The sequence below is a fragment of the Loxodonta africana genome, chromosome 18 (assembly GCF_030014295.1).
Source record: "Loxodonta africana isolate mLoxAfr1 chromosome 18, mLoxAfr1.hap2, whole genome shotgun sequence".
Classification (NCBI taxonomy): Eukaryota; Metazoa; Chordata; class Mammalia; order Proboscidea; family Elephantidae; genus Loxodonta; species Loxodonta africana.
This window is the reverse complement of record NC_087359.1, coordinates 79249878-79268261: the sequence shown is the minus strand read 5'-3', so window position 1 is coordinate 79268261 and position 18384 is coordinate 79249878. Positions and strand designations below refer to the sequence as shown.

The window sequence follows — 18384 nt, the reverse complement described above, 5'->3', positions numbered from 1 at the left end:
CCCTAATTTGGATGTGCTGCTCTGGCATATTTATCAAGTGACTCAAAAAGCTACTAGTTTTGAGTGTGGCCCAGAACATGAGAAAAATTTGCAACAGATTCCGACTGCAGTGCCATCTGCCACTTGGGCCATATGATTCTACTGAACCCAACGGTGCTTGAAGTGTCCATGGCAGATAGAGATGCTGTTTGGAGTCTTTGGAAGGCCCCTATTGCTGAATTCCAGAACAGACCCTTAGGATTTTGGAGCAAAGCCCTGCCATCCTCAGCAGATAACTACTCTCCTTTTGAGAAACAGCTTTTGGCTTTTTACTTGGTCTTAGTAGAGACTGAACACTTAACCATGGGACACCAATTCATCACACGGCCTTAGCGGCCCATCATAAACTGGGTGTTGGATGTGCACAACAGAACTCCATCATTAAATGGAAGTGGTATATACGAGACTGAGCCCAAGGAGGACCTGAGGCATAAGTTGTGTAAGGAAGTGGCCCAAATGCCCAAGGTCTCCATATTTATTACATTACCTGCCCTCTCCCAGTCTGCATGAATGGCCTCAAAGGGAGTTTCTTATGATCAGTTGACTGAGGAAGAGAAAACTCATGCCTGGTTTACAGGTGGTTCTGCCTGATGTGAAGACAGCACTACAACTCCTCTCTGGGACCTCCCTGAAGGACAGTGGTGAAGGGAAATCCTCCCAATGGGCAGAATTCCCAGCATTGCACCTGGGTGCTCACTTTTCTTGGAAGGAGGAATGGCCAGGTGTGTGATTGTATACTGATTCATGGGCTGTGGCCAATGGTTTGCCTGGATGGCCAGGGAATTGTAAGGAACGTGACTGGGAAATTGCAGACAAGGAGGTATGGGGAAAGAGCTATGCGGCTAGACCTCTCTGAATGGGCCCATGAAATGAAGATATTTGGGTCTCGTGTGAATGCTCACCAAAGGGTGAACTCAGCAGAGGATTATGTTAACAATCAGGTGGATAGGATGATGTGTTCTGTGAAAAACCACTCATCCTCTTTCCCCAGGCACTCCTGTCATTGCTCAATGGGCTCATGAACAAAGTGGCCATGGTGGCATGGACGGAGTTTATACATGGGCTTAGCAACATGGACTTCCACTCACCACAGCTGTCTTGGTTACAGCTACTGCTGAGTGTCCAATCTCCCGGCAGTAGAGACCAACACTGAGTCCCCAATATGGCACCATCCCTTGAGGTGATCAGCCGGCAACCTGGTGGCAAGTTGATTACATTGGACCACTTCCATCATGGAAAGGGCAGCGATTTGTTCTTACTGGAATAGACACTTCCTCTGGATATAAATTTGCCTTCCCTGCTGTGATGGTTAAGATTGTGTGTCAACTTGGCTGGGCCACGATACTCAGTGTTTATATGTGATCACTCCCACGTTTGAATCTACTGTGTGCAGCCAATTGGTTTAAAGGGATTTTCCTTGGAGGTGTGGCCTGCATCTGAATATAAGCAGACGTTCTGGCTTTTTGCTTCCTCTGGGTCCTGCAGCTGACTCCTGTTTGTCTGACCTCTGGTTCTTGGGACTTGAGCTATCAGCTTACCTGCCAATCTTGGCCTCACCAGCCCCTGCAGCTACATGAATCAGAAGCCTTGAGGTCTTGCCTGTCAACCTTGGGATTTGTTGATATTCACAGCCTGTGAGCAAGAGCCCTGCTTTCCAACTTGCCAATCTTGGGTTCACCAGCAACTGTGGCTACATGAATCAGAAGCTTCTATCCTAAACCACATACTTGGGACGTTCCAGCCTCTACAATCACACGAGCCATTTCTTTGATATAAATCTCTCTCTATATATATTTATACGCTTTACTGGTTTTGCATCTCTAGAGAACCTAGCCTAAGACACCTGCACTCAATGCTTCTGCCAAAACTACCATCTGTGGACTTACAGATGCCTTATCTATCATCATGGTATCCCGCACAGCATCGTCTTGGATCAAGGGACTCACTTCACAGCAAGTGAAGTGCAGTAATGGATCATGGAATTCACTGGTCTTACCATGTTTCCCATCATCCTGATGCAGCTGGCTTGATAGAATGATGGGATGGCTTTCTAAAGACATACTACAGCACCAGCTAGGTGGCAATACCTTGCAGAGTGGGGGCAATGTTCTCCAGGAGATTGTATATGCTCTAAACCAGCATCAAAGATATGGTATTGTTTCTCCCATAGCTAGGATTCATGGGTTCAGGGATCAAGGGGTGGAAATGGAAGTGGCAACCCTATTTTAGTGACCCACTCGCAAAATGTTTGCCTCCTGTCCCCATGACGCTATGCTCTACAGGTGTAGAAGTCTTAGTTCCAAAGAGAAGAATGCTCCCATATGGAGACACATTACTGATTCCATTGAACTGGAAGCTAAGAATGCTACCTGGCCACTACGAGCTCCTTATGCCTCTGGATCAACAGGCAAAGAAGGGAGTTATCATATGGACTGGTGTGATTGATCCTGATTACCAAGAGGAAATCAGATTGATATTACACAATGGAGGTAAAGAAAAGTATGTCTGGAAAGCAGGAGATCTCTTAGGGTGTCTCTTAGTGCCACCATGCCTTGTGATTAAAGTCAATGGAAAACTACGACAACCCAATCCCAACATGACTACTAATGGCCAAGACCCTTCAGGAATGAAGGTTTGGGTCACACTCCAGCAGGCAAAGAATCACGAACACCTGAGGGGCTTGCTGAGGGTAAAGGGAATACAGAATGGGTGGTGGAAGAAGATTGTTCCAAATACCCTCTGTGACCACATGGCCACTTGCAGAAACAAGCAAAGTCTATCCCCAATTCTTAAGGACTAGTTGATAATATAGTCATTTCTGGATTGGATCCTTTTAAATCTGAAAGACTTAAGCCAATGTGCACACGCACACACTCAGCTATTGAATAAAATAGTGCTACCCTGCCCACCTGCAATACCTCAATGAACAGTGCCTACAAGTTGGTAAAATATATTTTATTTGTTCATACAAAGAAATAGTGTGAATTACCAGAATTTCATTTTCCTAGAAACATCTTTCTCTGTGTAAAATTAATTTGTGTTATACATAGGACAAAATACTTGATATAATTTTTTTTGTACATATTGGCTATTCTAACATCCAGGTTATAGAAAGACACACTGCTAGAATTTGCACAGTATTTCATATTACTGGGCTGAATGAAACTCATTCATAAATTAATGTTACGAAAGTGAAAAAAAAAATCTAACCACACCTTTACTTTTTATGGATCATCCTTCTTGATAAACTAAAAAATGACATTGACTTCTGTGTCAGCATTTTAGAACATACCAAGTGTTTCTAGCTTATTGGAACCTTCCATTTCCCTTTCTTACAAAAATATCCTGGCAGGATCTGAAGCGTGTTTCTCCATAAGGTCTAAAACGCACATGTCACTAAAAAGGACTCCCCAAGATAATCCTACAAAGAAGACAATTCCTCTTCCTCCATCATCAAAATAAGTATTTATTACGTAGTCACTATACCTAAAATACGTTTTTAGGTGCCACCTACCAAGTTAACATACTACCACACAAACAAGCTCAAAGAAAGCTCGTGATAGATAGGAACAATAACAACCTCCAATTTTTTTGTTTACTTTTTCATTTGTTTTTAATGAGGAAAGAAACAAAACTGGTAGGAATAAAATATTACCACGAGTATGAGAAGTTTTCCTGTAAACTGGGAGAAACCCATAACATGTGCTAGGAAAATTTGCCAAAACATAAAATGGTGTTTGTCGTCTAGCAGCTAAAAAGTGAAGTCTGGCAGCCTTGCAGATTGCAAGGACAGGAAGAAACCCAAGGCTCAATTTTACTTGTTGCATAACTTCTCCAGGAAAAAGACACGAGGACTCAGGCCCTGTAATAACTATCACATGACGGGGTGTAACCAGGGGGCAGATGCTATGTCAGGACCAGTTAGAAACATAAGCTAGCAGGCCCTTATGAAAAGACCCACATGATACTTGATTTATTTGTATTACATAGAAAATTTGTTTTAGTCCATCAGTGCTAATTATTGACATCCGTTTGGATTCAAGGATTTGACCCAGAAAAGAATTTTGACCCAGTTCAGTGTTCATAACTAAATGATCCTTCCATATGAACATTTCCTGTTTCAGTTTTAAGTCAAGGAATAGACAACTTCACCAAAAATTGTTCAGACCGGGAGGAGGGCAGGGACCTGAAGGGGAAGGAAAGCCTCTTGCACATCTTTCCTACCGCCTGGTTGCATGACCTTCTCTTCAATTTTCTGCAGTTCTGCAGGTCGTGTGAGTGGCTGGAAGGTGGACATGGCAAGACTAGGTTGAGGATTTGGATGTTGATTTTTATGTTAAGGAATTTTATGCTGTAACTGAGAAGAGCTGTTCTCAGCTTTATTTCCAATAAGCCTGCCGACAGGAAAAAAAAACATGTCCAATTAGCACCCTCGTACTTTGATATCCAAGCCGCAAGAGGGAGAACCATGCTATGACTGTGCTTTTCCAAAGCTGCAGGCTCGGCACTACTCTGCAGAGTCACATGAGCTTTACACCCGGGGAAGGCGTGGAGCCCCCGATGACCATCCTCCCACGCAGAACCCACACAACAACAGCTTTGCTGCTAAGCAGAAGCTAGCTGGATCTAGACTAAAACTTGTGGGCCAATGCAAACCAGACTGTCAACAAGATATCCTGTAAAGACCAGTGACATCTCCGACTGGCTTCTTAAAATGAGTTACTTTTTCTTTTTTCATCTTTTTTCTTACACTATCAGGCAAGTTAATGTGTACAACCTACAAAACTTCCTTTATAAATGTAACAACCCAACCATTCTGACATTATGTATATCGTCCCACATATTTCTCGATGGAACAGTTATTTTATGGTTGAGGCATTCTGGTTTAGAATAGACTGAGTAGGATATTGGGTGATATTGCTATATCATTACCAACTGCCACTAGCTAGTCATTATCAATGATCCCGAGCTGGTCTGTCAACAGACAGGCCTGGGAGAACATTCTGTACCAGCTGTAACAATGCTGGCAACCCCTCTGCCAAGACCTGGCTAGAGCAAGGGGCAGCTACACATGTCAGGTTCAAGGGCTTACACACAATATGGTGCCAGCTTTCCCAACCTGCCTTTACAAGGGCCACTCCTGGTTCTTGCTGTTGGCTTTTGGCTACAGACCATGTTGTCATTCTGAGAGAAGCTAGGATTCCCAGGGGAGAAGTTTCAGACATCTAGAAGGGGTTCCAGTGATCTCCTCTTCTGCCAGGCCACCTGCCATTTGGGGGCCTTTGTCTTTTCTCCCCATTGAGGCTGTCACCCTAGTGAGATGTGCCCACTGCAGGCTGACTCTGCACCCAGCAGTGTCTTGGCAGATGCTGATGGTGTGGGATGCACCTGACCCCTCTGGAGCTTGATCCCCAGCACCCTCGCTTTGTGCCAGAGGCTCTGCTAGCTGGTAGGATTCTTTGGTGTGTCAAAGTAGAACTGTCTTCCCAGGGACCAGAGCGTGGTGGGCTCACAGACAAACCAGAGGAGATCATCTTTATTTCTAAAACAGCAGCCAAGCATTTCACACCCGTGATCTGGAAAAGAGGGAGCTCACACTTGGATACACTTCGAGCTGGAAAATGAACCAGGAATACACAGAAGAAGATGCGGGGTCATCCTTCAAAAGCTAAAGTAAATAGGCATTGGCAGTCAGATGGCAAAAGGGTAGGTGTGTCCCTGCAAAGTCAGCGATTCCCCCATGTGCTGAGTGAACTTGGAAACCAGCCTAGCTCTGTGGTCTGGCACCTACCTCCTTGGGAATGAGGTACCACATGGACAAGGAAGCTGCTCCGTGAGGTACAACCTGCAGAGCAGAGCCACGTGGAGGCAGCGCCGCTCTGAGGTACGCAGGCAGGAGGAGAAATGGAAGCTAGAATCTGAGATCCAAGACACAAGGAAGTGAAGAATCCAGACACTGACTGAAGGCTGAATACCCGTAACAACAAAAATCTCCAAGTTGTGCTTTTCTTCGTTTTAAATAGAATGAGTAGGAGAAAATGGAAGCACCATCAATCTTGAGGCCAAGAACAACAAAATAGCAGGGTTAAACACTTTGGAATGTTAACATTATGGAGCTAACTCTCTAAAGAGTGTGGCTAGGCAGCTTAGTGAATTAATTGCTTATGAACTAAAAATAAATTATTATAAAATAGATTTCTGTACATTTTACATACATATAATTCCTCTCCATATATAAGCCACATGGTAAGTTACACAGCCTGCATCTGTTCAGTTCCAGCCGAAGTCATGCCCAGTCATCTGGTAGAACTTGAGGTTGAAGGGCCGGTAGAAGTCCCGCAGCCTCCGCACCACCTCCGGGGCTATCTCGGGGTGGGTCCTGCCCTTGGTCTTGCCCAGGCAGTGGGGCTTGCTGCTGCCCTCGGCCTTCTTGAGGCAGGGGAAGCCCTTGGTCTTGTTGAAGTAGAAGTGCTTGTCGGTGATGATCCTCTTGAGGCCCAGGAAGTCCTGCACGCGCCCCAGCTCGCCGGCCGGGTCTCGGATCAGCCGCTCCCCGCTCACGAAGAGCATCTGGCGCAGCGGGAAGTGCAGCAGCCAGTGCTCCAGGTGCTTGGCGTACAGGCCGATCTGGATGGCGCTCCACGACGTGTCGATGAGGCCCGTCGTGCGGTTTCGGAACGTCAGGTCCTCGAAGGTGGGGATGTCGGGCCGCTTGGAGAGCGTCTGCGTGTAGTCCGAGATGGCTCTGGTCACGGGGTCGCGCACCACCACGATCAGCTTGGTGTCCTTGGACATGGCCGAGATGCGTGCCGGTGCCTCCCGCGTGACAAAGTAACTGGGCGTCTTCTCCATGGTGATCTGCCCCTCCAGGGTTCTCGGCATCAGGTCCCTGAGAAAAGCAAACAAACCAAACTGGGGTCAGAAGGGGATGCTCCTTTGGCCACACATCTCAATGTCAACACTCCCAATCCTCCTCCTTTTTAAAAAAAACCATTTGCCAAGGAGTCAGCTCCAACTCTTGGTGACCCCACATGTGTCAGAGTAGAACTGTGCTCCACAGGGTTTCCAAGGGCTGATTTTTTGGAAGTAGGTCACTAACCCTTTCTTCAGAGGTGCTTCTGGGTGGACTTGAACCACCAGCCTTTGGGTTAGCTGCTGAGCCCATTAATTGCTTGCACCACCCATGGATTCCTCCCTCTTATTACTGGGAACAATTGTAGAAACATGCAAAAATACAAGCAGAGTTTTAGAGTTTAAAGGTACGTCAGGTACTATGCACCTCAAATGTGAAGACATCTTTGTCCAAGGTGTCAAAAAAACAAGACACACGTTTCTCCATGACACTATTGTAGGTGTGACCTCTCTCTTGGTTTTCAGGGGACCCAAGTTTTAAAAACTGCTGAACGCAGAGGTGCCCCAAAAATGCAATGTCAAAAATATGTCTTTGTTTTACCTCTATGAACCTTTGGCCTTTGGATTTATGTCTTCCTAAGTAACAGCACCTGGGGCTCCTGGAGACTCATGAGATCTCTCTCTCCTGCCTTCAAATGCTCACCAAGCTGGGATGCATGTGCCTGGGCACTGGAAGAAAATGTTCCCCTGGACGTTCATCAAAAAGTCTGCCAACAACATGCATACCTGACAGCAACCAAGCATGTCGCAGCCAAAAATCAGGTGAAATTAGATGAGGCACCAACTGATGCAAAAACGTCAGAGGAAATCAATGAGACTCAACTCTAGAAGTTTCAAAAAATACCTCAGAATCCATTAAAAAAAAAAAAAAAAAAAGGTATGATATCTATCACAGCATTAATTTAAACCAAGGTATGTAAGGTTGGCAGTTTGAGCTCAGCCAGCAGCTTGGCAGGAAGAAAGACCTGGCTATCAGCTTCTATAAAGATTATTGCCAAGAAAACCCTATGGAGCAGCTCTACTCTGTAACATGTACGGTCACCATAATTCAATGGCAATGGGCTTGGTTTTTTTTTTGGTTTATGAAGACAAACTGATCTACACAAGATAAAGGCCATGATATTTAGACCAAAAAGCAGTTTTGTGGTGGTAAGCAGAGCAAAAAATAACGTGACTCGATGATGTAAGACCTTGGTTACAAGAAATTAAGTCAAAAGGCACATGAATACAGGTGGTATTAGAAAACAACAGGTTGCAAATGCAGGTTATTACACAGCTTCTCTTATATAACTATGCGATTGTGCTATAAAATACACGGGGACAGAGTCCTGACCACAGCTTGGGAGCCTGTGGATGCTGCCAGTCCACACCATAGGGCATTTTCAAGGAAGCCCATGTTAACTAATTAGACACTAAGCTTGGTCACAGATCTGCAATTTTCCATTAGCCCTGGGATAGACAGAGATTTCTGGTTTACTCCCACCTGGCTACTGCTCTAGGGAGTGGAATCAGCACCCAGGAAGGGAAGCAGAGGGTGAGACAGGAGGATGGGAGAAAAGGAACGAGGAAACCCTCGGGTCGGGAGGAGGGTACATATAGGGGAGAAGTGAAACATAAACCAAAAGCATCCATACCCACTGCCGTCGAGTCGATTCTGACTCACAGCCACCCTACAGGACAGAGCAGAACTGCCCCATAGGGTTTCAAGGAGCGCCTGGTGGATTCAAACTGCCGACCTTTTTTGGTTAGCTGCTGTAGCTCTTACCTACTATGCCTCCGGGGTTTCCAAACCTAAAAGCAAGCCTGAAAGCAAAAGACAATGCCTACCTAAGGTTCTACAGCACCTCGGGACAGGGGAAACGAGGGACGGGAGCTGGGAGGGCATCAGGTGAGATGCCTTCCTGGGAAACAGACCCCAGGTGTGTGAACGCAGGGACTCTATTGCTCCCATCCCAGTACATTCCTACCAGATAACATGCTGTCTAGGACAGTCCAAAATCAAACCAAACCCATCGCTGTCAAGTTGATTCTGACTCATTTTAACCCTATAGGACAGAGTAGAGATGGCCCATAGAGTTTCCGAGGCCATAATTTTTACAAAAGCAGAACACTACATCTTTCTACTGTGGAGCCCCTGGGTGGGTTCCAACTGCTAATCTTTGGGTTAGCAGCTGAGTGCTTAACCACTGCACCACCAAGGCTCCTGTCTAGGACAATAGCAGGTGTTTAACAATTGGTGGGATAAATGGTTAGTGCCCTTGGCTGCTACCCAAAAGATTGGAGGTTGAGTCTACCCAGAGGTACCTCAGAAGAAAGGGATAGCAATCTACTTCTGAAAAACCAGCCAACCGTAGGGAGCTCAGTTCTGTTCTGACACATATGGGGTTGTCATGAGTTGGAGTCGACTCCACGGGAACTGGCTTTTTTGTTGATAAATATATGTTGAAAGAATGAACGGATAAGTAGTCTGACTGATAAGCCCTCAATGAAAATATTAAAGGTTAGGAATATGGGCTTTGCTATAAATGGGCCGGGGTTGAGTCCTTTCTCTACCACTTACTAGCTGTGTGACCAGGAGGCAAATTACTTACCCTCTCTGAACCTCAGTATCCTAATACGTAAAATAGTAAGAATTTCACCTCCTTCGGTTCTTAGGAGCCCTGGTGGCACAGTGGTTAAGAGCTCGGCTGCTAACCAAAAGGTCAGCAGTTCAAATCCACCAGTCGCTCCTTGGAAACCCTGCGGGGCGGTTCTGTTCAGTCCTATAGTGTCGTTATGGGAATCAGCTTGACGGCAATAGGTTCAGTTGTTATGAAAATTAAATAAGGTTTATCACATTGAAGCAGTTTAGCTTATCAGTTAAGAAATATGGGTTCAGAAGTCAGACTATCTGGGTTCAAATCCTGGCTCTGCCACTTATAAACTGTGCCATCTTCAACAACTTCCTTAGCTTTCCTGCCTCACTTACAAAAGCAGAAATAATTATACCTACCTTGTGGGTTTAATGAGGATTAAAACAATTAATAATCATAATATGCTTAGAACATACCTGACATATGGTATGTACTTGACAAGCATCAGCCGTTATCATCATTAATGTTATTAAAATGCTCAGCACAGCTTATGGTACATGGTAGCTGCTGTGTGTATAAGAAAAAGAAACATGTTAACTAACTAAATACTAAATTTTGGCCTCCAATCTACAATCTTCCATTAACTATGGGAGAGAGATTTCTGTTTTATTCCCATCTGGGCACAGGAATAAAAAAAGACCATTTCCACAACGTTTTGGACCAAATATTTACCTCTCAGTAGGGCATTCTAAACTTCCAATTTAAAGCCATCCCTAATCCACAACTCCTCTGCTGAGCACATCTGTAGAAATGATGATATAAATTGTTTATCACGAAAGCCAGATAGGGCAGTTCCCTGGGAGAGCTGCTGCTTCTAGGAACGGGCCAGCAGGGAGCTAGAAGAGGACGTGTCTCCCTTAAAGACCTCCTCAGTGGCACTGCAGCCACCATCGGCTGAGCTAAACCTGGATTGACCTACTTTGCCTATTAACCACTAAGCTTAACACAGCAGCAGCAGCAGGCTAATACGATGGTGGGGTAGAGAGCCCTGGCACTCAGCGTATTTTGCATGTCACTCAACAGCAAGTCCAATCTGATAAATTCCAAGTCTTTCTCCTGTGTTAAACCATCTGCAGTTGGACAACCAACCAGAGATCAATATTCAGAATCAAAGTGCTATCATGGAGATTCATGGAATTCCAGGACTCAAGGTTCTTCACAGCTATTGCAGGGGGTGTGGTTTCTGGCGTCTGTCCTCAGGGACGGCATAGCCTATCCTGGGCTCACTGGGCTGGACTCTCAGCCCCACCGTTTACAAGGTGTGTGACCCTGGGAAGGCCACTCCACCTATCTGTGCCCCCGTCTTCTCTACTGAACCATGAGAAACATGATGATGACTGCCTGGTCAGTGAAGCTAGTCTGTGCACAGCACTCAGCCCGAGCCCGGTCCCTATGCTAGGAAAACATTATCAGTTTTCTCATGTTGACAAGACTTTGGCAAGGCTTTAAGGAAGCAAGGTTTACACACAGGGGACCTGCCACCCACTTGATTCCACCCCACAAAGGAACAAAGGGGAAGGCTCAGCTCCTGGGAGGGGACAAGGAGCAGGAGTGCTGGACTCTGCTCTCAGCCTGCCTGGGCTCTGAGCTCTGCTGCCTGCCCTTCCTCAGCGTCCTCAAAGGAGGGCCTGATGGGAACACCCAGAACAGCTAAAGAGGCAATCGTGAATATGAAACCCCGTAACGAAGCACCGGTTGCTGGCCAGCCAATTCCGACTCATGGCAACCCCATGTATGTGTGAAAAAACCCACTGCCATCAAGTCCATTCCAACTCATAGCAACCCCATAGGGTTTCCAAGGCTGTAAATCTCTATGGAAGCAGAACGCCACATCTTTCTCCCCCAGAGCCACTGGTGGTTTCGAACCGCCAACTTTTGGTTATTAGCAGTAGATCAGTTTACACACTGTGCCACCAGGGCTCCTTATGTATGTGAGAATAGAACTATTCTCCACAGCGTTTTCAATAGCTGCTTTTTAAGAAGTAGATTACCCGGGCTTTCTCCCAAGGCACCTCTGGGTGGTCTCAAACATGCAATCTTTCAGTTAGCAGCCAACGAAATTAACTATCTGTACCCCCTAGGGACACCAAGGACAGGGGAGATCTACATTATACTCAAGTCCAAAGGCAAAGCCTCCTCAGCCACAAGAAAGGACTTCCTGAGTTGTGAGGAGGCTGACTGTGCTTGGCTCCCCTCTGGTCATTTACCCATTCTGGAGTAATAGTGCCAGGGGACCCCTCTCCCCAGGGAGGTCTGGAGTTTGTACAAATGTGTGGGAAGTCACTCAAGGGACCTTCATGACTTTCTCTGATTATCTCTTTGTCAAAATAATGGAGATGGCAGAGCAACTGCCATGACAAAGGGACTCTCTGCCCTTCTCCGTTGTGGGCTCCAGAGTCACCCCCCACCCAGGGTGCTTGGCTACAGACCAAGGCAATGAGTGGCTCACAGGTCAGAAGCACAACAGGGTTCTCCACTATTTCAGCAAACATCTCCCGAGCCCTCTCCATGGAGTTCCTAGGGGGAATAAAGTTAGAGTGCTTGCTGCTAACTGAAAACCTGGTTGATGGTTTGAGTCCACCCAGAGGCACCTTGGAAGAAAGGCCTGGTGATCTACTTGCAAAAGAAAAATCAGCCTTTGAAAACTTCACAGCGCACAGCTCTACTCTGACACGCACGGGGTCACCGGGAGTCAGAGTCGAATTCAGTCGCAACTGGAGGTGAAGGAGCCTCTTTGTGGAGGGCGGGGGCCCATCTCTCGGGGGCACTGGGTTCCCAGAACACCCCTGTGGAGCCACCGAGTGGGGAACACGGCAGTGCCTGAGAAGGCTGTTGGGGGCTCTGGCATGTCCAGGCAGCTATAGCTAAGTCTCCAGTCTCCTCCTGAGCCGGTCTTCTCCCAACACGGCCCCACCTCCACCACCTGCTCCTGGAGCACAGTCCTCTCCACCCGCTTCGTGGGCTCCCTCATGGAGCGCGGCCCTTCTCCTCCCCTTCGCCAGCCCAGGCTCCTGCCCTCCCGCTCAGACACCATTCTGGACACAGCAGTGGCTCCCAGATAGAAGAGAGGATAAGGAGGTGGCCGAGGGCGAGGCTCCCCTCACCCGCATCCTGCGTGCCCACCCCAGCTACGCCTGCTGCTGCCCCAGCCCATTATACAGGGTAATTGGGCTTCTCATTATGAAAGCCAGTTTTTCAAACTCAGAGTCACAGCTGGTAATTATACAGTGTTTGGAGCTTGCAAGGACACTTTCCCATGCATTATCTGATGGATTCCTTCTCGGCCAGGCTCGGAGGTAGGTGCTGTAATCCTCAATGGAAGACTGGAGACACTGAGGCTGAAAGAGAGAGGGTGCCTTGCCTGCAGGGTGGAGTCAGGACTTGGAGGCTCTCCCCGAGGTTTCTCTTTTCATCATGTCGCACCCCTCTGTCCCACAGCCCTCCTTTGTACCTCCTGAATAGGACCGAGAAACTCACCACAACACACTGGGCATCTGTACTTTTTTCTCTCCATCACAGACTAGGATCTTAATAGTAGGTATTTCAGTGCTAGGATGAGGTAGCTGCTGGCAATAATTGTTCAAAGGTAAGTCATTTTAAACAATGGATCTCCGGTTCACATTCTCCGCTGTTCGCTGCATTCTATGGGGCCTGTAATACTACCATTCACCTAAACAGCTCCGCTCTGCCCGCGGCCCCTAGCCCCCTCTCTCCCACACGGGTGGGAAGGGATGCCTCTCTGGCAAGCACGTTAAGCCCAGCACAGATCACCAGTAAAGGCTTGTGAAGTGATGTGGCTGAACAGCACCTCCAGTCCAAGTCTGTCTGTCAGTTGCCACCGAGTTAGCCCTGATCCACAGCGACCCCTGAGCAACAGGACTAAACACTGCCCAGTCTGTGCCATCCCCATGATCCACTGTGAACTGAACTGCTGTGATCCATGGGGTTTCCAAAGGCTGATTTTCAAAAGTACATGCCAGGTCTTTCTTCCTAGTCTGTCTTAGTCTTGAAGTGACACCTGTTCAGCACCATAGCAACATGCAAGCCTGCGCACTAGGATCGAATCCGGGTCTCCCGGAAGGAAGGCAGAAAGTCCGTCACTGAACCACCACTGCCCTAGCCCAAGCCTAAGGTGAAATGTTCACAGCCCAGAAGATGCGTCCCTTAGAAGCCTAGGAGATGGTAAGCAAATGTGAGCCACCTGGTGACTGCAGGAGGACACTCACAACAGAAAGCCTGAGGGGTGAGACAGGTCCCTCAGGGAGCCCTGAGGGGAGGCAGACTTCTCCCCACATTAGGGCCTGGGGCACCAGTGGTCCCAAGCCAGGAGCCTGGGCACCAGGAGGGTTTAGAGGGGGTATCTCATATATACAGGAAAGCTCTGCACAGCCTCTCTGGCTGTCATTTCATCCCTGGACACACCTTAGAATCACCCAGGCTGCTTTTAACAAACGCTAAAACCCTAGGCTTCAACCCACACTGACTGAACCAGGTCCCCAGTGGGTGGGGCCCCAACACTGGCATCTTACAGGCGACTGTGATGTGCAGCCAGGATTGGAAACCATCTTTCTGTGGAACCTGCGGACCCGGGGCTGACATGCACTTCGGTCATTGACTCCACTGATGTCCATGTGCACCCGAGTGGGGACAGCGTGCTGGGTACAGAAGGCCACCGTGGTGGAGAAACACAACAGCAAAACTTGTGAACAAGAGCAGAAAGTTACTCAGTTCATCCAAGACTTGTCATTTGAGTCAAACGGCTAGAGTTACAGCTACCAAAACCAAACCAAACCCATTGCTGTCGAGTCGATTCCAACTCATACCAACCCTACAGGACAGCGTAGAACTGCCCCGTGGGGTTTTCAAGGAGAGGCTGCTAGATTCAAACTGCTGACCATTTGGTTAGCAGCCAAGCTCTTAACCGCTGTGCCATACAGCTAGAGCCTTACAAAGGGTCCTAGGCTCTCTCAGCTGAAAGTAGTCCAGCTTCCGAGGGAAGTGGGGGCGGACGCCCCCATGGCCTACAAATTACAGAAAAAAGAACAAGCGAAACACAAGCAGGCTTCGTGCAAAAGGATGAGAAGGAGGCTTGCTGCCCCTACACACACTCCTCAGCAGCTAGTCATCAAATACAAGTCAGCCTCCCGGTAAACCACATGAGGCAAACCAGAGGAAACCAAAGACAAGGCCGTCTCCAGCAGTGTGACAGAGAAGAACTAGCAGACAAGCTAATTCTGTCATCACCAAGAGCTAGAGGATACCGTCACCAGCAGAAGAAAGAAAAGGAAACAGTTAAGAGCAGGACTCGCCCTAGATTCTCTGATTTATGCTTGTGCCAAGTGCGTCGCTTAAAATGAAAGAAAATTCTCTTCTTAAAAAACCCTGTGGAACTGAAATGATTTAGTGTTAAAAATGACCACTGGGTGTTTTGCTGTTTGCTAATCTTGAGGCCAATTTTGCGAATCTTGCAGAATAAGACAGACTGGGGTGAAAGGCCTGGTGATCTCCTTCCAGAAACTCAGCCACATGTGTTAACCATTCACACCACCCAAGGACCCCCGTGAACCTCAAAGGGCCCCACAAACCCTGGCTCCTTCATTCTCCAGCTGCTCGGGAAAGTAGAAAAATCTTTCTCTCTATTCATGACAAAACTGAGAATCGTAAAAGTTAACCCGTCATAATGTAAGACAGGCAGGACAAGGGACTTTCAAACTTTCTGATAAGTCAGTCTGAATCCACCAGCCGCTTCTTGGAAACCGTATGGGGCAGTTCTGCTCTGTCCTACAGGGTCGTTATGCGTGGGAATGGACTAGACAGCAATGGGTTTGGTTTCTGGTTTTTATTTTAAGAAAGGACGTTCTTCAGTCACTGGGGTCTCTGAGGGCTCTGCGCCCTCGTCTTGCCCAATATGGGCTGCTGCAAGCCCCTCGCTCACTCCCTCCTGTCCTTGGCAGTGACACCCTGATGCTCTCCCTGTCTGCTTCGCAGGGAAGAAAATGACAGGCCGTGCACAGGAAGCTGGGGGTTTTATGTTTGGCTCAGCATTACTGGACCGGATGCCTCAATCTCCCCATCACAGGGAGACAGATGAGACCAGCTCAGGAGGCAAACTTGAAAGAATAAGATTGAGGCTGCAGCCTTTTAGATAAATCCCGAGTGAGGTGGGGGAGGGGAGGGGACACTTCCAATCAGCAAACTTCAAAGCTGCCAGACCAGTCCTGGAGGTGAGAGGCACTGGCAGGTTTGGGGGTGGGGCGTCTCCCCCAGGTTTCCTTGGCACTGGGTCCTCTAGGCCAAGGTGTTAAAACACTTTCTAGGAAAATACAGGGAGAAGATAAAGAGGAGGTCCCACAGCCAACACAGTCCCAGCTGCAGGATTCTCTGTAGGAACAAGCGTGAGCCAAACTATTAACTTCTCTGAAGTCCAAGATGCCCATTGATCAGTTGCTGTCTAGTTGACACCAACTCACGGTGACCCCACGTGTGTCACAGCAGAACTGTGCTCCATTGGGTTTCAATGGCTGATTTTTCAGAAGTACATCATCTGGCCTTCCTTCCGAGGTGTCTCCAGGTGGACTCGAATTTACCAGTCCAGGCCGTTAACCATTTGCACCATTTGCACCACCCGGGGACTCTGAAGGCAAATTACCAACCCCAAATAACATGCCTTGGTGTCTTCCCGTCTCATGACATTATAAGCCACAGTGAACTTCGGGGATACAAAAAGAAAAGCTACAGTCGTCTCTCCTTTCTTCTACGGAAAGCTGAGATGCCCAGGGACGAGAGGGACTTTTTCTAGAAAACCTGACACAGCCATGGGGGCGTGAGACGGGAATCCCAGCCCTCTCCTGAGAGCTGTAACTTGAACTGTAAGTTGTAACTCAGTAAAGTTCCTTCTTGAAAGGAGTTGTCTTCCTAGTTGTTTAGTTTGGGGGTGGGTGGGAGGAAGATGTTTATCAGTCCAACCACTCCTTATCGGGAGCCGCCTTCCTTTCCAAGGGAGCCTCAAAGCCCTCTAGTTCTCGGCCCTTTAAAAGGCTTGTTTTGTTTTTAGGTGCCAAGTCGTTCAGATACAGTAACTCCATGTATAGCAGAACGAAACACTGCCCGGTCCTGTGCCGTCCTCACAATCGTTGCTCTGTCTGAGCCCATTGTTGCTGCCACTGTGTCAGTCCATCTCCTTGAGGGTCTTCCTCTTTTTCACTGACCTTCTGTTTCTCTGTAAATAATCTCTGCCTCTATTAAAAAAAAAAAAAAATTTTTTTTTTTTTTTCCTCTATTACTTCTCCATAAATAATTATCTCCATTTGGGGCAGAGGTCTGCATATCAAAGAACTCCTCTGGCAGAGTTTAAAATCATTTAAAACAAAATAGTAAATAGTCTGTTGCTCTGGATTTCTGCCTGGTTGGTGGGGGGCCGGAAGTGATGTCATCAGTCATTATAAAGTTTGTTGGGTCTTTTTTCTTTACTTTTTTTGTTAAGGTAATGGGTAGAACAGACGGAAAATAACAAAGGCTGGATTCCCCTAGCCCTCCTCCTCTCCTCACTGCCAGCCCCCACCCCCACCGTGAGGATTTGGCCTCCATTGTCTGAGAATTTCAATACTGCTCAGAAAATGAAACGCCTTTGAGTGCTGTAAGGGGGTGGGGCGCAAAAGAGCGTCCTGCTCCTCTGGGTCAACTCAAGGTTCCTTTCATTTTGGCAGGATCCTTGGTTATAGACCCTGCTTCACAAAGGGCCCGAGTTCCTGTTCCTGGAAGGGGTGGGGGGTGGGGGTGGAGGGCGTGGGGGTGGAGGGGGTGGGGGCAGGGGGAGGCGGGGGTGGGGTGGAGGAGGTGGAGTCGGGGGAGGTGGGGGTACAGGGAGGGTTTCAATTAGAAGCTAATAGCCTTTTGTGGGAGCTCTCTGGGGTCTTGCCCACGTTTATTGGACCTCACTGTATGCTGCGACAAACCATGTGTAATCAGAGAAATCTCTGCCCTGTTTCCTGAAAAAACCTTAAAAAATCATTAGAAGGAAAGAAAAGAAGTTTTCTGGGAAGCAGACTTTTGAGAAAGTAAAACCAGCCCTGCCAAGGCAGGGGGTGGGGGTGATGGCAGGGCTGAGTACCCAAAGAGAGAGAGTAGCCCTGCAGAGCCCCGCTGAAAAAGGCCACTCTTGACATGGCTCTGCTCGGTCCTCCTCGCACAGACTTCTCCGCGGCACCTGGGTGGCTCTCTGTCTTGGGTCCGTTCTGGCTTCCAGTCTGTAACAGGCTTCTTTCTTTGGGGTGGTGAACAGGCCCTGGCAGGGTTACTGCCCTGCCAACAAAGGGCCAGCCCTCAGGCAGCGCATTCACTTAATTGTTCACATGCTCCCGGGAATCCACTCCAGCTCCCTGCTTCACCCCCAGAAAAGCTGCCCGTGGCAACAAAGTACGAATGTTTATAAATAGGCCTTCACCCAGGAGCTAGGGAGCCCCTCAGTGCCCCCAGCCAACAAAGAGCTGAGGGAAATCCCTACCCCGAACTGGGAAGCCAGCAAGGGAGGGGGCTTCCCACACCCTGAGGGAAGGCAGGGTACCTGTGCTTGGGAAGCCCTGATAAGACCCAGAGACCTTGGACAAGTCTTTTAACTGCTCTGATCTGTTTCCCGCGTGTAAAATTTAATGGACTGGTTAAAACGGTGTCTGTCATTCAGCTCTAAAATTCTCTTGGCGGACCCTAACAATCTCCATCTCTCCCTCTACCCCACTACTCACCTCCTCCTAATGCCAGTGGGAAGTAAGGTACAAGTTGACAGGGGTTAAATAGAATAGAC

The 18384-nt window shown here is 47.9% G+C and overlaps 1 protein-coding gene across 1 annotated transcript in view; it reads right to left on the bottom strand.

Moving 5' to 3' along the window:
* Positions 1–650: 650 nt before the first annotated feature.
* Positions 651–18384, bottom strand: part of HS3ST3B1 (heparan sulfate-glucosamine 3-sulfotransferase 3B1) — a 56248-nt gene continuing 38514 nt past the window's right edge. Inside the window, exon 2 of the mRNA XM_003420585.4 lies at positions 651–6928. Coding sequence (XP_003420633.1) covers positions 6310–6928 — 619 coding nt within the window. The 3' untranslated portion in view covers positions 651–6309. The remainder of the gene's footprint in view (positions 6929–18384) is intronic.